Source organism: Hyperoodon ampullatus (assembly GCF_949752795.1).
Source record: "Hyperoodon ampullatus genome assembly, chromosome: 3".
Taxonomy (NCBI): domain Eukaryota; kingdom Metazoa; phylum Chordata; class Mammalia; order Artiodactyla; family Ziphiidae; genus Hyperoodon; species Hyperoodon ampullatus.
Window position 1 is genome coordinate 74070680 of NC_136916.1, and position 23773 is coordinate 74094452.

Below are 23773 nucleotides of genomic sequence, written 5' to 3' on the forward strand. Positions count from 1 at the left end.
AACATGGGAAAGGAAATAGTAAATCAAGTCCAGGAAGCACAGAGAATCCCATCAGGATAAATCCAAGGAAAAACACGCCAAGACACATATTAATCAAACTATCAAAAATTAAATACAAAGAAAATATATTAAAACCAGCAAGGGAAAAGCAACAAATAACATACAAGGGAATTCCCATAAGGTTAACAGCTGATCTTTAGCAGAAACTCTGCAAGCCAGAAGGCAGTGGCATGATATACTTAAAGTGATGAAAGGGAAAAACCTAAAACCAAGATTACTCTACCTAACAAGCATCTCTTTCAGATTCGATGGAGAAATTAAAACCTTTACAGATGAGCAAAAAGTTAAGAGAATTCAGCACCACAAAACCAGCCTTACAACAAATGCTAGAGGAACTTCTCTAGGCAGGAAACGCAAGGAAAAGATCTACGATAACAAACCCAAAACAATTAAGAAAATGGTAATAGGAACATATATGTCGATAATTACCTTAAATGTAAATGGATTAAATGCTCCAACCAAAAGACATAGACTGGCTGAATGGATACAAAAACAAGACCCATATACATGCTGTCTACAAGAGACCCACTTCAGACCTAGGGACACATACAGACTGAAAGTGAGGGGATGGAAAAAGATATTCCATGCAAATGGAAATCAAAAGAAAGCTGGAATAGCAATTCTCATATCAGACAAGATAGACTTTAAAATAAAGACTATTACAAGAGACAAAGAAGGACACTACATAATGATCAAGGGATCGATCCAAGAAGAAGATATAACAATTGTAAATATTTATGGACCCAACATAGGAGCACCTCAATACAGAAGGCAAATGCTGATAGCCATAAAAGTGAAAATCGACAGTAACACATTAAGAGTAGGGGACTTTAACACCCGACTTTCACCAATGGACAGATCAACCAAACAGAAAATAAATAAGGAAACACAAGCTTTAAATGACACATTAGACAAGATGGACTTAATTGATATTTATAGGGCATTCTATCCAAAAACAACAGAATACAATTTCTTCACAAGTACTCATGGAATATTCTCCAGCATAGATCATATCTTGGGTCACAAATCAAGCCTCGGTAAATTTAAGAAAATTGAAATCGTATCAAGCATCTTTTCCGACCACAACGCTATGAGACTAGATATCAATTACAGGAAAGAACTGTAAAAAATAAAAACACATGAAAGCTAAACAATATGCTACTAAAAAACGAAGAGATCACTGAAGAAATCAAAGAGGAAATCAAAAAATACCTACAAACAAATGACAATGAAAACACGATGAACCAAAACCTATGGGGTGCAGCGAAAGCGGTTCTAAGAGGGAAGTTTACAGCAATACAATGCTACCTCAAGAAACAAGAAAAATCTCAAATAAACAACCTAACCTTACACCTAAAGCAATTAGAGAAAGAACAACAACAAAAAAAAAACCCCAAAGTTAGAGAAGGAAAGAAATCCTAAAGATCAGATCAGAAATAAATGAAAAAGAAATGAAGGAAATGATAGCAAAGATCAATAAAACTAAAAGCTGGTTATTTGAGAAGAAAAACAAAATTGACAAACCATTAGCCAGACTCATCAAGAAAAAAAGGGAGAAGACTCAAATCAATAGAAATAGATATGAAAACGGAGAAGTAACAACTGATACTGTAGAAATACAAAGGATCATGAGAGATTACTACGAGCAACTCTATACACCAATAAAATGGAGAACCTGGAAGAAATGGACAAATTCTTAGAAAAGTACAACCTTCCAAGACTGAAACAGAAAATATGAACAGACCAATCAAAAGCACTGAAATTGAAAATGTGATTAAAAATCTTCCAACAAAGAAAAGGCCAGGACCAGATGGCTTCACAGGTGAATTCTATCAAACATTTAGAGAAGAGCTAACACCTATCCTTCTCAAACTCTTCCAATATAGGACAGAGGGAGGAACACTCCCGAACTCATTCTACGAGGCACCATCACCCTGATACCAAAAACAAAGATGTCACAAAAAAAGAAAACTATACAGGCCAATATCACTGATGAACATACATGCAATAATCTGCAACAAAATACTAGCAAACAGAATCCAACAGCACATTAAAAGGACCATACACCATGATCAAGTTGGGTTTATCCCAGGAATGCAAGGATTCTTTGATATACGCAAATCAGTGTGATACACAATATTAACAAATTGAAGGAAAAAACCACATGATAATCTCAACAGATGCAGGGAAAGCTTTCCACAAAATTCAACATCCATTTATGAAAAAAACTCTCCAGAAAGTAGGCAAAGAAGGAAACTACCTCAACATAATAAAGGCCATATATGACAAACCCACAGACAACATTGTTCTCAATGCTGAAAAACTGAAACCATTTCTTCTAAGATCAGGAATAAGACAAGGTTGCCCACTCTCACTGCTATTACTCAACAAAGTTTTGGAAGTTTTCGCCACAGCAATCAGAGAAGAAAAAGAAATAAAAGAAATCCAACTCAGAAAAGTAGAACTGTCACTGTCTGCAGATGACACGATACTATACATAGAGAATCCTAAAGATACTACCAGAAAACTACTAGAGCTAATCAATGAATTTGGTAAAGTAGCAGGATACAAAATTAATGCACAGAAATCTCTGGCATCCCTATACACTAATGATGAAAAATCTGAAAGAGAAACTGAGGAAACACTCCCATTTACCATTGCAACAAAAAGAATAAAATACCTAGGAATAAACCTACCTAAGGAGACAAAAGGCTTGTATGCAGAAAACTGTAAGACACTGATGAAAGAAATTAATGATGATACAAACAGATGGAGAGAGATACCATGTTCTTGGATTGGAAGAATCAACAGTGTGAAAATGACTATACTACCCAAAGCAATCTAGAGATTCAGTGCAATCCCTATCAAACCACCAATGGCATTTTTCACGGAACTAGAACAAAAAATTTCACAATGTGTACGGAAACACAAAAGATCCTGAATAGCCAAAGTAATCTTCAGAAAGAAAAATGGAGCTGGAGGAATCAGGCTCCCAGACTTCAAACTATACTACAAAGCTACAGTAATCAAGACAATATGGTACTGGCACCAAAACAGAAGTGTAGATCAATGGAACAGGATACAAAGCCCAGAGATAAACCCATGCACATATGGTCATCTTATCTTTGATAAAGGAGGCAAGAATATGCAATGGAGAAAAGACAGCCTCTTCAGTAAGTGGTGCTGGGAAAACTGGATAGCTACATGTAAAAGAATGAAATTAGAACACTTCCTAATACCATACACAAAAACAAACTCAAAATGGATTAAAGACCTAATGTAAGGCCAGACACTATAAAACTCTTATTAGAGGAAAACATAGGCAGAACACTCTATGACATAAATCACAGCAAGATCCTTTTTGACCCACCTCCTAGAGAAATGGAAATAAAAACAAACAAATGGGACCTAATGAAACTTAAAAGCTTTTGCACAGCAAAGGAAACCATAAAGAAGATGAAATGACAACCTCAGAATGGGAGCAAATATTTACAAACGAAGCAACTGACAAAGGATTAATCTCCAAAATATACAAGCAGCTCATGCAGCTCAGTATCAAAAAAAACCAACCCAGTCCAAAAATGGGCAGAAGACCTAAACAGACATTTCTCCAAATAAGATATACAGATTGCCAAACACATGAAAAGGATGGTCAACATCACTAATCATTAGAGAAATGAAAATCAAAACCACAATGAGGTATCACCTCACACCGGTCAGAATGGCCATCATCAAAAAATCTATGAACAATAAAGCCTGGAGAGGGTGTGGAGAAAAGGGAACCCTCTTGTACTGATGGTGTGACTGTAAGTTGATACAGCCACTATGGACAACAGTATGGAGGGTCCTTAGAAAACTAAAAATAGAACTACTATATTACCCAGCAATACCACTACTGGGCATATATCCTGAGAAAACCATAATTCAAAAAGAGACATGTACCAAAGTGTTCACTGTAGCACTATTTACAATAGCCAGGACATGGAACCAACCTAAGTGTCCAACGACAGATGAATGGATAAAGAAGATGTGGCACATCTATACAATGGAATATTACTCAGCCATAAAAAGAAACGAAATTGAGTTATTTGTAGTGAAATGAATGGACCCAGACTCTCTTATACAGAGTGAAGTCAGAAAGAGAAAAACAAATACCATATGCTAACACATATATATGGAATCTAAAAAAAAAATGGTTCTGATGAATCTAGGGGCAGGAGAGGAATAAAGATGCAGATGTAGTGAATGGACTTGAGGACACGTGGAGGGGTAAGGGTAAGCTGGGATGACGTGAGAGAGTAGCACTGACATATATACACTACCAAATGTAAAAGAGATAGCTATGGGAAGCAGCTGCATGGCACAGGCATGTCAGCTCCGTGCTTTGTGACCACCTAGAGGGGTAGGATAGGGAGAGTAGGAAGGAGGCACAAGAGGGAGGGGATATGGAGATATATGCATACATATAGCTGATTCACTTTGTTATACAGCAAAAACTACCACAGCATTGTAAAGCAATTATACTCCAATAAAGAGGTTAAAAAAAAAAAAAACAGACATTGGGTCACTGTCCTCGTGAAGCTTGTAGAGGTCATATGATCTTCACATGAAGACTGCTTTCTTACCACAGCAGTCTGACTTGACTTGGTTTTGACCCTTTCTTCAAAACTCTGAGGTGGTTTAGTTGCCCTCATTTTTTTTTTTTTTTTTTCGGTACGTGGGCCTCTCACTGTTGTGGCCTCTCCCGTTGTGGAGCACAGGCTCCAGACGCGCAGACTCAGCAGTTGTGGTTCACAGGCCCAGCTGCTCCGCGGCATGTGGGATCTTCCCGGACCGGGGCACGAACCCGTGTCCCCCGCATCGGCAGGCGGACTCTCAACCACTGCGCCACCAGGAAGCCCCTGCCCTCATTTTTGAAGGTATTTTCTCTGGATATAGAATTCTAACTTAGATTCCAACTCCTTTTTCCCCAGCACATTTAGGATATCATATCACTGACTACAGATTTCATTTGCTGTTGTTTAGAATCAGTCAGCACTCCTTTGAAGATAATGTGTTTAAATTTTTCTCTGTCATTTGTTTTCTGCAGTTTCATTGTAATATGTCTATGTAGAGATTAAAAGCATTTTTAACTCTGCCTGGGATTTGTTGGGCTTCTTAAATATGAGGACTATAGACTCTCATTAATCCTGGAAAATTCTGTCATTATGTTTTCAAATATTGCCTCTGCCCCATTCTCTTCCCTCCAGGAATGCCAGTTAAATTTAGGCTAGAATTTCTAATCAATCCTCCTTTTCTCTCAACCTCTTGGTATTTTCCACCTTTTCATCTCTTTGTGTTGCATTATAGATAATTTCTTCAGTTCACAAATTTCCTGTTCAGCGATGTCAAATATACTTGCAATATGTCTACTAAGATTTTAATTTTGGCCATTATATTTTTTTCATTTCCAGAAGTATTTCATTCTTTTTAAGTCTGCTATATCACTTGTTTTATAATTTCTTGTTTCATAAAGACATTTGCAAGCTTTTAAAAAATTAAAATATAGTAAGTGAAATTGCTTATAATCTATGTATAATAATAGCAATATCTGAAATATTTAGGTATCAGTTTCTGCTATTTCTTGCTGCATTTTGCTTATTGTGCCTTGTTTTCTTTTATGCTTGGTCATCTCTGTATGACAGATGCTCAATGGCCTTGAAAAGTTATTTGAAGATTTTTGATGCCTATAATAAGGTGCATTTATTCAAAAAGGATATATATTTGCTTTATCGAGGTAACTGGGGCACTACTTTTCTCAGACTTCTTGTGTTATATTTTTTTGACTTGTGATTCTGCACAATGCTGGTAACTTATTTTACAACCTCTCAGAGATAGGTTCTCTTTCTTTCTTTTCTTTTTCTCCTCTTTGCCCTATCTGGTCAGCACAAAAGAATTCTCCTGGCAGTCCTTTGCAAGTAGGGAAAAGGCAGTGAGCTTCCCTCTTCCTGAGGTCCCAGCCTGATGTGGGAAGCAATCTATAAGACTCAGAAACCTAGAAGTAATAACTGTCCTCTTGCCTCTGAATCCACCGAAACCTGAAGCTTAGTTTTTTAACTGTTTTATCCAGATGGGCAAATAATTCAGGGTAGCCAGAGCTTTAAACACTTCTTTATCTTTTAGGTTCTAACATTTTCTTAGATTTTGGCCTGGCATATTCCTTAACAGTTCTTTGATGCTAAAACAAAGTTTTTGTACAACTCATCAAGCGTTTTTAGTTGTCTTCAGTTGAAGAATTGGTCCAGATAACCTGGCCCAACGTTACTGAAATTTAAAAAGTCAACATTTTTAGGAAAAGATGAGCCAAGTATTTTTTAATGACATCCGTAAAGTTGTTTTCTGATGATTTTTTTTTGGTTTCTTTAAAGTTAAATGTTGAAAAGAATTCCACATTTTCCAGAGTTCCACCATCAACTTCCCCCAAAAGAAACAAAGAGCTACCAGCAAATTCCACTTGTGGTGAGATACCCAAGAGAAATGAAAATATGTCCATACAAAAACTTGTACACAAGTTTCACAGTAACATTTGCACAACAGTCAAGAAGTGAGACAACCCAATATTCCTAACTGATGAATGGATAAGCAAAATGTGGTGTATCTATATAATGAAATATTATTTAACCATGGAATGAAGTACTAATACATGCCACAATATGGATGAACCTTGAAAACATTATGCTAAATCAAAGAAACCAGTTACAAAAGGCCACATATTATATAATTCTATTTATACAAAATATCCAGAACAGGTAAATCCATAGATACAAAAAGCAGATTAGTGGCTGCCACCATGGGGGAGTGGGGGGAAGGGGAACTGGGAAATGAATGCTAATGGATACCAAGTTTCTTTTTGGATTGATGAAAATATTCTGGAATTAGCGTTCATGGTTGCACAAACTTGTGAATGTTCTAAAAATCACTAACTGTATAATTTAAAATGGTGAATTTTATGGTCTGTGAATTATATCTCAATAAAAAGAACAAAAAATGTTAATGTTAATCTCAGGTATGTCTATAATACCCACTGTGGTAGCCACTAGCAACATAAAGTTGCCTCACTGAGCATTCAATTTCACATAATGAAAGATACCTAAGGCAATGATTTATAAAAATACCAAGTAGTGTGAAAATACTTCATGCAGCTTACTAAAAACTTTGGAAATGTTTATTACTATCATTATGAATAATCATCACATTGGAATTTGTACCTATTGAGTCCTATATCCAGGTATATTAAGATTACCAACTGGGCATATACCCTGAGAAATCTGTAATTCAAAAAGAGTTATGTACCACAACGTGCACTGCAGCACTATTTACAACAGCCAGGACATGGAAGCAACCTAACTGTCCATCGACAGATGAATGGCTAAAGAAGATATGGCACATCTATACAATGGAATATTACTCAGCCATAAAAAGAAACGAAATTGAGTTATTTGTAGTGAGGTGGATGGACCTAGAATCTGTCATATAGAGTAAGTCAGAAAGAGAAAAACAAATACTGTATGCTAACACAGACATATGGAATCTAAAAAAAAAATGGTTCTGATGAATCTAGGGGCAGGAGAGGAATAAAGACACAGACGTAGAGAATGGACTTGAAGACACGGAGAGGGGGAAGGGTAAGCTGGGACAAAGTGAGAGAGTAACATTGATATATATACACTACCAAATGTAAAATAGATAGCTAGCGGGAAGCAGCTGCATAGCACAGGGAGATCAGCTCGGTGCTTTGGGACCACTTAGAGGGGTGGGATAAGGAGGGTAGAAGGGAGACGCAAGAGGGAGGGGATATATGTATGCATATAGCTGATTCACCTTGTTATACAGCAGAAACTAACACAACATTGTAAAGCAATTATACTCCAATAAAGATGTTTAAAAAAAAAGATTACAATGAACCGAACTATATGAAACAAAAGCCAATAGAATCTATGAAAACCTTCTTTATATTGCAAAGGAAAGTAGAAAGATAATACAACTTCCCATCTCTCAATAATTTTCTTTTACATAGCAGCCATTTATTCAGATGAACATAAGCTGATGAACACTATCTCAGAAGGGAGGGAGGGAAGAAAAAACCCTTCTATGATTAAACAGTAGTCTGCTCTACTATAAAACATGTTTTGGAATGCAAATTAGCTCATATGAAACTGATAAACAGAGAATGATGTCAGTATAATAAAGAAGTCACATTGGTTCATTAGTGATTTTTCCTAGGAAAGGGGAGCCAGGAAAGAGGGAACAGCATCACAACCTTCAGGAGGAAAGGAGAATGTCCTCCTGACAGCAGGAACATTTATCTGTATTATAAGAAAATTTTAAACGAGGGCTTCAGAGGAGTACTCCCAGCCTTGTTGCAGGTTCCCATGCCCACTTTAATGCTAACCGCCCCCTTCCCCCATGGCTCATTGCTACATTGCCATCTGTACTGTCCTAAAACCCACTATCTCCATCCTAATTAAAGTGCTGCCAGCATTTCTATTCAAGTAATTAATTTGGTGAATTTATCATACCAACTCTTGTCGTCACTAGCTTCACTAAGGTGCCTCACTGAGCAGTTCAAACTATCTTCTCAATTACTAATTAGTTTATGCTGGTGCTCAGAACACAAAGTTGCATAGGTTTTGCAGTCTGTAAAATTTTTCAGGAATGCATAAACTGCACTACACCGGAAGCACTTGTACTTTTTTCTTTTAAAGTCTGTTTACTTGTCTAAAAGTTGGAAGTTATATATACTGGGAGGAGATGTGGAAGATGGGGAGATACTGAAATAAAGGCATCATTTCCAGTGTTACAGAGCGAAGAAAATCACATCCTGTTCATTCTTGAGCTTTATTTCCACTTAAAGATACTTTATGTTTTTGTCCTTATTAGCTTTGGGTAACATTTGATGGATTTTTAAGAGTATCATAAATGAATTAACACTGAAGTGAGCAACACTGCTTTTAGCTCAGTTTTATAGGTCACTATTAAGCCATGTGCTGGATCTGTGGGAATCCACGAGGAAGAATACTAATGCTCTTTCTCAAAGTCTTTGCCTTAAAGGATCTACAGTCTTTCAGAGATCCAGCGTTACGCAACCCAGTCCACGGCCTGTTAGGAACCAGGCTGCACAGCAGGAGGTAAGCGGCAGGTGAGCGAGTGAAGCTTCATCTGCTGCTCCCTACTGCTCGCATTACCGCCTGAACCATCCCCCACACCCGCCCCCGTGGAAAAACTGTCTTCCACAAAACTGGTCCCTGGTGCCAAAAAGGTTGGGGACCACTGAGATAGACCCAAGACTTTCAAGAGAACATTATTTAAGTCTTGGTTTTGTCATTATGCACTGGTATGATCTTGGACAAGTTCTTTACTTTGTTTGGACCCCAGCTTCCTTATCAATTAAAGTACAGAACTAGATCAAGGTTTCCAAACCTCTTCATAACACAAACTCCTTTTCACAATAATTTTGGTCATTCTGTCATTTTTGCATAATAATAATGAAGTGATTTTAAGTAAAAATACTTTAAATTGCTGTATTAAAGGAGATCACATTGTACAGATTATTTATAAAATAATATTTGACTATATTCACATTATGGCCAAATTCTAAACATTTCCTTTTCTACAAATGATGTACTCAAAATTTTTATAGCTCAATTAAGAAAAAGTGTCATGTGTGAATACATTACACACTTTAGAACACAGTCTAAATCCCCACTTTAATCCCTCTTCCCCATTCAAACCAACTGGAATAGCATTCTTCATCATACAAATCTCAACATTACTAAAAAGCTACCATAATTAAGAGGTGAGGTAACAGTCTATTTTTAAAACTATAAACTTCTTTTAAAATGTTAGTTATCTGCTGCCAGATGAGTATTCTTACAACAACTATTCGACTGCCTAAACTTTTAAACACTTCTAACGGCTGTCCAATGCCCATAAGACAAATATCAAATGTTACAGCCTGGTATTCAAGGCATTCCATCAACTATACCCAATCTGTTTCTTCCTTATCTTTATTACTCCCCTATGCAAACTCTATTCCACAGAAACTTTGTGTATGATGTGAATATTGATTTATTTTTTTCTATATGTATACTGCACGTATATGCATACTGCATGTATACTGCATGTCTGCCTTAGCTACCTTTATATAAGAGAACTGAAATACAACTTAGACTATAGATATATCTCACTTTTCAGGCATACCCATAACACTGTTAAATACGGCAAGTACTCTACAGCTTTTGCTCTAAATGAGCTTCTAGCTCTAACACTAATATAATATTTATATGCTGAATGGTTAATATTTGGTGGTAAACATCAAAATCTTCGGATTCTAAGTGCTTTGAATCCATACTGAAGTGTATCCAACAAAGGGACTTCTGAAGTAAGATAATAAAATAGCCACATATAATCCTGTTAGAAAAACATAAGAAATATGGCCAGTTACCACCATATTCCCAATGTCCAGTACAATGCCTCATATATATGATAAATATCAGTTCAATAAATTAAAAATGAAGAAATAATGCATTACATTCAATACTTTTACCCTTTTCTCTTCACTTCTCTTCAGCCCCTTTCAAAAAAATCACAATGCAATTCTAATAGAATTTACAGCTTGGGAAGTGCAAGAGAGTCAGTAAAACCGCAGGCAGCTATTCTATTAGGCTCTTTCAATAGGCACCCAAACCTTCAGGAGAAAGTCAAGGGCATTATACTCTTCGGAATCTGGTTTACTTCTCAGGTTTTAGCTATTTCCACTCTCCACATTACACTACAGCTATTCACAGCTGATTTTAATTCCATAAAATAAGTATGCTATACATCATTTCCTACTTTCCACATAAGCTGTCCCCCCTGACCTACAACACCTTTCTTCTAACCCCTTTTCTCTCTCCAACCTTATCTTTTAAAGGACTCAGGTGATGGTGTCACCTCTAGAGGAAGTTTTCTCTGACCACTCTCCCAATCCTCTGTACCCTCCTTTTCTCACTGGTCAAAAATTTGGTCAATGTATCAAAGAACTTCCTGAGGAAAAAAAGAACAATTTATCTCATCGTAAGTACTAAAACATTCAATCCATGACACATAGGGACATAAAAAGGATACAAAAGTATTCATTAATAATTACAAGAAATGCATTACAAAAATGTGAGCCATATTATGAAGTGATATATATATATCACATATATATATATATATATATATATATATATATATATATATATATATATATATATATATATCTCACCCTTTTCACCCATGAACTCCTGTTTATATATCAGCAACATCAACCTCTGATGGAGAAAAACCTGACCTCAAGGAAATAAAAATCACACGCAGAGATGCATAGTTCCTTATATAAAGCACATAAATGAAAACCAATAATTGTATGATAAATAATAATATTCAAATACATAGCAAAATGAAAAGAGTAAAACTGAAATTGTAAGAGCTATGGTGATTGCTGTGTGAGGTGATGGTGCAGGACATGTGGGAAGAGGAGGAGGGCCATGAGGATTGCATGCCTCACCCTGTGAATCACCATCCTGCTGCTTCAGGCTCTGTTAGGAATAAAAGAGCAGGGCAGGGGGCTGGAGGTGGAGGAAAGCTTTGTCTTGTCTTCAGATGTTTCATTATTTTTTCCCTTTCCCTGCCGCTCCACTGCAGCCCTGTAAAACATTAGGCAAGCCTCTTAAACACTCCCTGTCTGTTCCATTCCTCATCTGTAACATGGGGAGAAAAAAACTGATTGGCTCAAAAAGGCTCTCTGAGGACATAATAATACTGTCAGAAAACCTAAACATAATCATGCCTCCAAATTCTGTAACTAGATGATCTCAGAAGACAAAAGTCATTTATCTTTCTTTTTCGCTCAGCTGAGGAACTGGAGTCCATCTCCCCACCCATCCCCTCCAGACCCCCTAAATACACTCAAAGAAGCACATATAACCATAAAGAATTGAATCGAAAGGTCACCCATTAAAAATGTGTTCCCTAGTTTGCAATTCACACCAAATCAGCATACTACTTTGAATTGCTCTTTAGAAGGTCTTAAAAGTTACAATGTATGCTTGCTCACTGCTTGAAATTATTTCAGAGGATAGTCTTAGGGATAAAAATATTTTAAAAGCTGGATAACCACTGCCAAGACATTGCATGTTAACTTGAAGCTTTTAGTCTCACTGCACTTGGGACAAGTTACTTCAAGTTAATACAAGATTGCTTAGACCTCATCTCAAAAGTTTCTGATTCAGTAGGTCTGAGGTGGGGCCCAAGAACTTAGATTTCTAACAAGTTCTCTGGTGATCCTGATGCTGCTGGTCAAGGCACCACACTTTGAGAACTACCGATTTTAAATAATGTACTCCTGGCATGATCACCTTTACTACCAGCTGCTTTTATTTAGTAATTGATAGATGCATCTTATATTGATTCCCTATCTTCCTTTGAGATATTATTTCCAAATTCCTTTGTAATTTGAAAGCAGGGAAGAACTATTAAGACTCAAAAAAGCAGATTTTCTCTTCCTTTAGAACGCAAATTATCATCATCTTGCTTCATTTATCACTGTGCCTCAACTTCCTCAACTACAAAATGGGGATAATTAGAGGGATTCAATAATATAATAAGATAATATAAATAAAAGCCCTGGGAAGAGTACCAGGTCATAATAAGTACTTGATAAATGTTGTATATAATTCTCGTTGCAATTACTTCGCTAATTTTCTGTTCATTATTGAGGAAAACTTATTCATGTTTGCTATATTATACATTACTGGTATATGTATAAAATCTTATCTATTTATGGTGAAATGTCCCAGAGCTCCAATGGATTCGGTAAACTGGGGAACAAAGGGAGGGGGTAATGTTAAAGACCTAGGTTCTAATCCCAGTTTTCCCACTAAATTGCTACATGACTCTGGGCAAGTCATTTAACCCTAGTCTCAATTTCTGCTTCTGAAAAAGCTTACCTTGGATATGAAGATCAAATGAGATAATGCAAGTGAAAAAAAAAATAATTTAAGTACTGTAGTATTCCTGTGGTGAAGAAAATACCTCTATCTGGGAACAGTTCACAAGATATTAATAAGAGAGATAACTGGCCATGGTCCCTGTATTTACATCCTTAAATGACAGCACAATGATCTGAATCACCACACAAGCTATTTACTGAATGTCCAATGCCACCAAGTCACTATTTTAAATATATAATGCTATTTTAAATATATTATGAGCAGATATATTTACTATTTCAAATATTATTGCAAAGTGAAAGAAAAGTAGATACAAAAGTAATCTCAGGCATTTATTGTGTAGCGGCTGCTAACATCCTCACTTCATGCCTTTAGCATAATTTTTATTTTGATGCAGAACCCTTGTATTGGTTCTAGGCTTTTATTCAGTATAAATTCAAAGTGAATGAATAATGGCAACTAATTAGATTGGTGATTTTCATTTCTAGTTTCTAATACTCTAGGACATACTAATGTTCTTATAAAATTGCATAATACAGTTCACAAGTTTTTAAATCAATTTACTGAAAAGAAGATTTGGGGGTTATAACATTTTCTTTGTACATTTCAATTAACTTACTACCTTTTGTAGGACCAAACAAAAATCTGCCACCTTTCTTTGTGTCAATGCTTACCAATATAAAAAGATACAATGTATATCTTTGATGTTTCCTAATGAACTACAGGGAATAAAGTAGTAAAACTCATTTTTTGAAAGGAATATATTCCTGAAAAGCAGTACACAAACATTTTCAAATAAAATGTCATTTTTACTGCAGCAGTGATACTCCCCTTTCAAAGAAATCCAGTTATGAAGTCTCGTACAAAGTTTACCCCAATGACAATCTCCTAATTTACCAATGTGTAAATTTCCATTTTCATGTATTTAGCTCTCTCAACACAGGAGATATATACATCCAAGACATTGCAGACCTTAATTTAAAATACCTAATTGCAATTTAAAATATGTAAATGCTGTTGATTAAAAAAAAACAAAGCTGTACAGAAAAAATTCTTATCAACTATGATTAAAATGTTAAAACTGATTAAAATTTTAAGAGACTAGTTTTAAAATATAAATATGAAACAAGGAAAAGCAAAGATAGAAAACACCACTCTGTAGATGTGTTTCTAATACCTGTGGTTAAAAATACCTGTAGATCAATGTGAGCATCATGTATTCCTCTGTTTATCGTCACAATATTCAAATACCAACTACTTTTACTATATTATATTTATTCTATAGTGCTCCCAGAAAACATATTAGATCTAATTCCACAGGCAGAAACATGTGCATCCTTATGCCATGGACTATGCAGATGTGGTTAACAATACAGGGCACCCATCCCTCATCTCTCCACAGTACATCCCAAAAGGGCCTGTGTGTAGGATCCAGCAGAATAGAAATATTGATACATCTACAGAAGACTCCATTTTAATATATTTAAGGTTATGTCAAAGAATATTTTAGTTCTGGGGTAAAGCAAAATCCTGCTAATTTTAAAGACTAACATATATGCAACAGGAAATGGGTGAATTCAGGTTAGAGGCCTTATGAAAGCTGTTCACGAAATTTTCAGTTAGTTTCACTGTTGGTCATATTGCATAAGGAAACACTCTAAAGTAGATCACTTATAGTTGTTCATGCCTCCATTTACTGCTGATGTACTCAGCGAATAAGTACATCATGAGATGGCCCAAGAGTCCAGAACCAATTTGTTAGAGGTTTAATATAAAATCTTCCATTGGTAAAAGTGTATCTCAATGTTTTACAAAACTGTAGGTAGGAGAAAAATAAAAGTCTCGTGGCTTGAATTAGAAATCTCTAAATAATATCACTTTGCAGAGTCCCTGGCACGCAGAAGTCTCTCAAATATTTTTGTCAAATGAACAAATGCACGTCAACAAGTTTGCTTCCAATTACAACAACTGTTTGAAGGAAACTATATGTAAAAGGAAAAAATACTTAAAATGATATTCTAAAAATATCCTTAAATAAGATATTTGTAAAGCACTTAGAAAGTGGCCCACAGGAAGCTTTATGCAAGTATTTGTCATTAGTCTTATCCTGTTAATTTAGTTTGGTTCACAACAATCTTGGTAGCTGCATTAGCATAAAGCCATCACCACAACTGATAAAAAGAACTCAGGTATGTATGCACTACTAGTGAGGATGTAGTTGCATCACCTTTACATGTGGAATAAAGACCATCTTACAAGGGTAACCACTACTGTCTTATAATGAAGATTAACTCAGTAAGACATTAACATACAAGAAAGGTGAATTAAGCCTTATAATTTTATCCTACCACAACAAATTAAATCCCTTATAATCCAATGTTTTCTGTCTTGTATTTACATAATGTGTCTTGTATTTATATAATTCAGAACTTCAAAAAGAGCTACTGGTAAGGTTCATGTTCATTTATATCTAAGAAATTCAATTAAAAAAATAAAACATCAAAATGGCAATTGATGGCAATTTGCTTCATACTAAAGCAAACTATAATATAGGAGAGTGCTAAAAAGTGTTTGGGATTTACTCTCTTACACTTTGACTGCTGACCACAACAGAGATGAAGACTGAGGTAGTCTGAAAATTCTGTGAGGATTAAATCACACTATATTCTTCATATTCTCTAAGGAAGTAAACTTTAGGCTGTGCGAAGTACCCTCAACTTCCGGGGGCCAAGAACAACAACTGCTGCAATGAAAGAGCAGAGTAGTTAGGGTTAAGGAGGTGATTGCCTTCTATAATGAAACTAGCTTCAATATCTATTTGTTGACACTATTAAAGTCAACTCTATTTTTTTGTTTGACTTAAGGCAGTGGAGCTTTTGATAAGACACAGAGGTTTTTAAAATAAGATGTCATTTTAAACTAAACACCAGGGATACCTTCTATTTCAAGGAAAGCCCGTTACAAAGTCTCTTTATGAAGCTTACCCAAACCAAGATCCCCTAATTTACAAAATTAGGATTCAAAATGCATTATGATACATAACCGGGGAAGAGTCTACTAAGCAGTTTATATGGCACATAAGTGATAAGATATACCATAAAAGCTAAATGATATAAAATAACTTACAATTGATTAAAACACAGCTGTGCTAAGGAGTTTGGCTAAAGATGTAACCATGTAGTTTAACTGAAGTGATCAACAAAAGCAAGATCAAAAGCTTCATTTCTCACTGGAGTGAGCCACTCAAATAAAATGGTGGGAAAATCAAGCAACAGAGGAATCGTAGCTCTAATTATACTACACTTTTACTTTTCATTTCAAATAATTAATTGCTAAAAAATAAGTATTTTTCTAATAAAAGTAGCAGGATTTTTTTTTTTTGCAGTAACAATCAATCAATTACTATCCAAAAAGGAATGGTTAAGGCAGAAAAATATAGGGGAAATTTAAAATGCATTTTCAGAACTATAACATAATCTGTGGAGGCAAATAAATCAGATTCCTACACAATAAAATAAAGTATATTTCTCTATCTTAATTTCAATTTCTCAAATAAAATCTAAATTTGGACTTCATTTCTTCTTTTATGGCTAGTTCTGCATCATTTCCCATGATTTCAGTACTTTAACCAAGGAAATCTCTAATTTATTGAAACAGTTTTCTAATATTACAAAACTAAGTAAACATATATGTCTTTTCAAGCAGCGAAAAAAAATCCATTTCGAACAAAAATAAAACAAAACCTCAAAGTATAAACAAAAAAGATAAAATAAGAATGCTAATTTAAAATGTTATTAGAAATATACATAGAAAGTTATCTTTTATAAGATTTTTGCAAGAGAAAATAGTTGAAGGGGAAAGTATATTTGTTCTCCTTTTTGAAGGTTTTGTCTTAAAACACTTTCTGAATAGACTGAAATCATTCTAAAAAACTCCTTTTCTTTATTTTCACTTAATTAGGTTGGTAGAACTATGAGAGATACCAAAGGGCAACAGATTAAAAAAAATAATGAGGCAATCCTCCCCCTACAACCAAAGCACTATTAACAAAATAGAAATAATATTTACATCATTTCCTTCCATTTCATTAGTGTTTTAAAGTTGTGGGTAGTCACTGAGGTAATGAAATAATTAAGACATGTTAAAACTATAACTTCATACTGTCCAAAGTGCTATAGTTTCTTATAATATTAATTTAAAAAGTCATACAAAATAAGTAATCACAGATGAAATGTTAGATTATACTGATGTATATAGTACAACAGCCTAGTTTATTTTTCCTCAATGATTAGGATATGCTTATAACATAAATGGGTCATCATATAGCAATAATTAGACCCTTCTAAGAAACAATTCAGAGAAAAGCTATATCTATAACCGATTTATATTTTGAATATAAAAAGCAACCTGACAGTTAAAGTTATTAAACCAAGATTTAATTATTATCTACAATTCAGGCATTACTAGATATATGTTACCTCAACAATATCCGAGTTGGTTCTGCTTTCGTGAGGTTCATTATATTCTGTATACTTGAGAAGAACTTTGTCCATATCAGTGCTGGCATACTGAAACAGTTTGTTAGAGCTGTTGAAAATGATGAGTGCTATTTCACAGTCACAGAGCACACTAAGTTCATAGGCTTTCTTCATTAATCCAAACTTTCTCTTTGTAAAAGTGACCTAGACAATCCAAAAAAAAAAAGTATATTTTTATTAAAAGTTATTAGTTGTACTTGAATACAGGCTACCTGAAGATGAGTTCTCTTTTAACACTGAGTCTGATTTCAAAGCTGAAAAAGGTTCCTAGCTTCATACTCCACATGAGTCTTCCCAATTTGCCAAAGGCCTACAATCCTACATATATCCTGTACCTCCAAGGGCTCTAATAGAGCAGTCTCCTGAGGAGGCTTCCTTTATCCTTGGTTGCCACTCTGCTGAAGTGGGCAAAGAACCAGAGAAGGAAACAGTTGATCAGTGGCCCCTTATCATCCAGCTTAAAATGGCATTAGAAAACCAAGTCCCACCTCAAGTAATCCATTCATTACTCAGACTTTAATCCCTAAACAGCAAAGTACATCCACTAATCTAATTTATACTTCTCCTCCTTCCCAAGCTCTTCTACTGCACCCACTGAAATTCAGTCTAGATCAGCAAATTCCACAGTGTCCTCAAATTCTTCTTTGAATATTTCTTTCTCTAACTGAAACATGTCACCTGAAGCCCTCTCAAATAGAGACTAATTAGTTTGTTTTTAAATACTACATCTCCTGTACTCAAGGGTCTGGAAGATATGTCCTTTTTGCTCCCCATTCCTCCTCAATTTTCCTTTCTTCTTCTCTAAAAACCCCAGATATTTTGAAGCTCAAGCCATGAAATTTATACCACCCAAAAACTCTCCTTGTGGTGAGCCCTGGTCACTCTCCCTCTCCCTCATGCACTGATAAGTATCACATAACTACTTCTCATTCTAATCCTGCTCTTATCTCTGATGGCTTCAGCATCTGTGTAAAAAATCAGTGCAAATACCTTAGCCTCTCAGTTCCTTTATCTCCCAACCTCCAAAATGATCAACCACCACCACATGTCAAGCACTCCTACTGCCATACCTTAACTCTGACATAAACAATAATCACATCACCTCCAAAATCTCAATTTCACGCATTCCACTTTGCCTTCTATGCAACTCTCCTATTTTGTATTCTCTCTCCAGAAATTCTTTAACCTTCATCAAGTCCTCCAATCCATTTACCTCACCACTTTGTTACTATCTACATATTCTCACGCCCTTTCTTCTCTCTTTAGATTCCATGGTCCATCACTATTTTTCACTCCTTTGCTCCTCTACTCTTCTCTCATTAACATACTCGCTTAGCACAGCCCCAACCAAGTACTGACCCCCCATACATTTACCCAATTATCCCTTTATCTTTATGCAAGTAGCTGACAATTACTGGGAACATTAAGTGTGCATGCACACTCACACCCATATCCCCCTTGTGTTTCTAAACTGATGACTATAAATCTCAACTAACACTTAACATTGCCTGACATTATAACTTGGCTTATTTGTCCCATTATCCCATTCTCCAGGTCAGCTACTTCCTACCTTCTCTCCCTCAAATCAACTCTCCACTGATAACCTTGCCTCAAACCACTGAGAAAACAGAAATCAGCAGCAACTATCTCACTTCCCATCACCAAATCTATCAATTCAATTGTTTCATCTGTACTTTTCCACACTCTCCCTTCTCTGCTGTCATTATTGACATCTCTGTTCCTATTCCTTTCCATATGCTACACTCTCTTCCCTCATCATGGTTTCCTTCCTATCAGATCAAAGACCACAAGCTTAGAAACATGCTCTAGCATCTCCTTTGACTCCACGCTGCCCCTTCAGTTACCACTCCTTCTCTTCACCCCTCTTTCTGCTCTACTTCAGAAAGTAAAAATGTTTGAAAGAAACGTCTATAGTTGTTGCCTCTAACTTCTCATCACCTATTATCTCCTCAACCTTACTGCAATCAGACATCCAGTCTCCAGATTCCACTAAGACTTGTCAATATCATTACAGTGACCTTCAATTTATGTGATTAAAGTCAATGGTCATTTTTTTTCTTACCTTACTATACATCTCGTTTGACAAAGTTGACCATATTCTCACTCTTCAAACATTTTCTTTTCCAGTTGTTTATGGCACAACACTGTCCTGGTGTTCCTCCTACTTCAGTGACTGCTTCCTCTCAGCCTTTAGAGCTATATCCTCTTCCTCTGCTCAGCCTCTATCCACTGAAGTGCCTGCGCGCTTCAGACTTGGGCTCCCTTCTCCTCTTTACCCCCACAGTCCTTGCTAGGTAATTGCAGCCAGCCTCATGATTTTAAAAGCAACAAATATGCTCTTTCCACAGTCTTCTCCATTTCAGCAAATGGCATCGTCATTCATTCAAACAAAACCAAATAATATCTAAGAGTTATACTTGATCCCTCTTATCACAATAATCTACCCTACCAATCCTTCAGCAAATTATTTTAGCTCCACCTCTAAAACATATCCCAAACCTATCCACTTCTATCTACACCACTATATCGCCCTAGGTTAAGTTACATAATCTCTCATGTGTATTATTTATATAATCACCTTATTTTTTTTACATCTTTATTGGAGTATAATTGCTTTACAATGGTGTGTTAGTTTCTGCTTTATAACAAAGTGAATCAGTTATACATATACATATGTTCCCATATCTCCTCCCTCTTGCATCTCCCTCCCTCCCACCCTCCCTATCACACCCATCCAGGTGGTCACAAAGCACCGAGCTGATCTCCCTGTGCTATGCGGCTGCTTCTTATTAGATTTCCTGCTTTACCTACTGTACCCCACAGTATATTTGCCACATACCTGACAGAGTGATATATTTGAAACATAAATCAAAATGTGTAAGTAGGAGTTTAGAGTTTTTCACTGCACTGAAAGTAATAACCAAACTCATTAAGGAAACAGAATAAATATCTGGCCTCAAACTGTGTGACCTTATTTTTCATCACTCTCTCTTACACCCATTATGCTGCACTGGCGTGTGCATGTGTATACATGTGCATGTGTTTTCCTTAACCACAAGCTACTTTCCACCTTAGAAACTTTGCTATCTTCCCTCTCTGTGGAACACTTTCACACCACATCTTTCTAATGGTTCCTTCCCTCTCTGTTTAAAAATAAATCTCTCATCTTTATTTAATCTTTTAAAGAAGTCCTTACAATATAAATACACAAATATATGACTTTATATGAATGCATATATGGAATATAATGTGTTTTGCTTGCCTCCCTATTTTCCCTAGAACCAACATAAACGTCTTAACCCACATTTTCAACTTAATATTTTTCATTCCACACTTTTTTTTTTTTTGCTTTATAACAAATTTAATCAGTTATACATATACATATGTTCCCAAATCCCCTCCCTTTTGCGTCTCCCTCCCACCCTCCCTATCCCACCCCTCCAGGCGGTCAAAAAGCACCTAGCTGATCTCCCTGTGCTATGCGGCTGCTTCCCACTAGCTATCTACCTTACGTTTGGTAGTGTATATATGTCCATGCCGCTCTTTCACTTTGTCACAGTTTACCCTTCCCCCTCCCCATATCCTCAAGTCCATTCTCTCGTAGGTCTGTGTCTTTATTCCTGTCTTACCCCTATGTTCTTCATGACATTTTTTTCTCTTAAACTCCATATATATGTGTCAGCATACAGTATTTGTCTTTCTCTTTCTGACTTACTTCACTCTGTATGACAAGCTCTAGGTCCATCCACCTCATTACAAGTAGCTCACTTTCATTTCTTTTTATGGCTGAGTAATATTCCATTGTATATATGTGCCACATCTTCTTTACCCATTCATCCGATGATGGACACTAAGGTTGTTTCCATCTCCGGGCTATTGTAAATAGGGCTGCTATGAACATTTTGGTACATGTCTCTTTTTGAATTATGGTTTTCTCAGGGTATATGCCCAGTAGTGGGATTGCTGGGTCATATGGTAGTTCTATTTTTAGTTTTTTAAGGAACCTCCATACTGTTCTCCATAGTGGCTGTACCAATTCACATTCCCACCAGCAGTGCAAGAGTGTTCCCTTTTCTCCACACCCTCTCCAGCATTTATTGTTTCTAGATTTTTTGATGATGGCCATTCTGACTGGTGTGAGATGATATCTCATTGTAGTTTTGATTTGCATTTCTCTAATGAGTAAAGATGTTGAGCATCCTTTCATGTGTTTGTTGGCAGTCTGTATATCTTCTGTGGAGAAATGTCTATTTAGGTCTTCTGCCCATTTTTGGATTGGGTTGTTTGTTTTTTGTTATTGAGCTGCATGAGCTGCTTATAAATTTTGGAGATTAATCCTTTGTCAGTTGCTTCATTTGCAAATATTTTCTCCCATTCTGAGGGTTGTCTTTTGGTCTTGTTTATGGTTTCCTTTGCTGTGCAAAAGCTTTTAAGTTTCATTAGGTCCCATGTGTTTATTTTTGTCTTTATTTCCATTTCTCTAGGAGGTGGGTCAGAAAGGATCTTGCTGTGATTTATGTCATAGAGTGTTCTGCCTATGTTTTCCTCTAAGAGTCTGATAGTGTCTGGCCTTACATTTAGGTCTTTAATCCATTTTGAGTTTATTTTTGTGTATGGTGTTAGGGAGTGATCTAATCTCATACTTTTACATGTCCCTATCCAGTTTTCCCAGCACCACTTATTGAAGAGACTGTCCTTTCTCCACTGTACATTCCTGCCTCCTTTATCAAAGATAAGGTGACCATATGTCCGTGGGTTTATCTCTGGGCTCTCTATCCTGTTCAATTGATCTATCTTTCTGTTTTTGTGCCAGTACCATACTGTCTTGATTACTGTAGCTTTGTAGTATAGTCTGAAGTCAGGGAGCCTGATTCCTCCAGCTCCATTTTTCGTTCTCAAGATTGCTTTGGCTATTCGGGGTCTTTTGTGTTTCCATACAAATTGTGAAATTTTTTGCTCTAGTTCTGTGAAAAATGCCAGTGGTAGTTTGATAGGGATTGCATTGAATCTGTAGATTGCTTTGGGTAGTAGAGTCATTTTCACAATGTTGATTCTTCCAATCCAAGAACATGGCACATCTCTCCATCTATTTGTATCATCTTTAATTTCTTTCCTCAGTGTCTTATAATTTTCTGCATACAGGTCTTTTGTCTCCTTAGGTAGGTTTATTCCTAGATATTTTATTCTTTTTGTTGCAATGGTAAATGGGAGTGTTTCCTTGATTTCACTTTCAGATTTTTCATCATTAATGTATAGGAATGCCAGAGATTTCTGTGCATTAATTTTGTATCCTGCAACTTTACCAAGTTCATTGATTAGCTCTAGTAGTTTTCTGGTAGCATCTTTAGGATTCTCTATGTATAGTATCATGTCATCTGCAAACAGTGACAGCTTTACTTCTTCTTTTCCGATTTGGATTCCTTTTATTTCCTTTTCTTCTCTGACTGCTGTGGCTAAAACTTCCAAAACTATGTTGAATAAGAGTGGAGAGAGTGGGCAACCTTGTCTTGTTCCTGATCTTAGTGGAAATGGTTTCAGTTTTACACCATTGAGGACGATGCTGGCTGTGGGTTTGTCATATATGGCCTTTATTATGTTGAGAAAAGTTCCCTCTATGCCTACTTTCTACAGGGTTTTTATCATAAATGGGTGTTGAATTTTGTCGAAAGCTTTCTCTGCATCTATTGAGATGATCATATGGTTTTTCTCCTTCAGTTTGTTAATATGGTGTATCACGTTGATTGATTTGCATATATTGAAGAATCCTTGCATTCCTGGAATAAACCCCACTTGATCATGGTGTATGATCCTTTTAATGTGCTGTTGGATTCTGTTTGCTAGTATTTTGTTGAGGATTTTTGCATCTATGTTCATCAGTGATATTGGCCTGTAGTTTTCTTTCTTTGTGACATCCTTGCCTGGTTTTGGTATCAAGGTGATGGTGGCCTCGTAGAATGAGTTTGGGAGTGTTCCTCCCTCTGCTATATTTTGGAAGAGTTTGAGAAGGATAGGTGTTAGCTCTTCTCTAAATGCTTGATAGAATTCGCCTGTGAAGCCATCTGGTCCTGGGCTTTTGTTTGTTGCAAGATTTTTTATCACAGTTTCAATTTCAGTGCTTGTGATTGGTCTGTTCATATTTTC

The 23773-nt window shown here is 36.1% G+C and overlaps 1 protein-coding gene across 14 annotated transcripts in view; it reads right to left on the reverse strand.

Annotated features, from left to right (window-relative positions):
• Nucleotides 1-23773, reverse strand: part of MEF2A (myocyte enhancer factor 2A) — a gene marked incomplete at its 5' end in the record, with an annotated part of 92269 nt that overhangs the window by 52772 nt on the left and 15724 nt on the right. For 8 of the 14 annotated variants that reach the window (XM_079700077.1, XM_079700076.1, XM_079700075.1 and 5 more), the window contains one exon: nucleotides 17552-17755. The exons of the other annotated variants lie outside the window; for them this stretch is intronic. In XM_079700077.1, the coding sequence (XP_079556203.1) occupies nucleotides 17552-17755 (204 nt within the window). The remainder of the gene's footprint in view (nucleotides 1-17551; nucleotides 17756-23773) is intronic. 14 annotated transcript variants of the gene reach the window in all.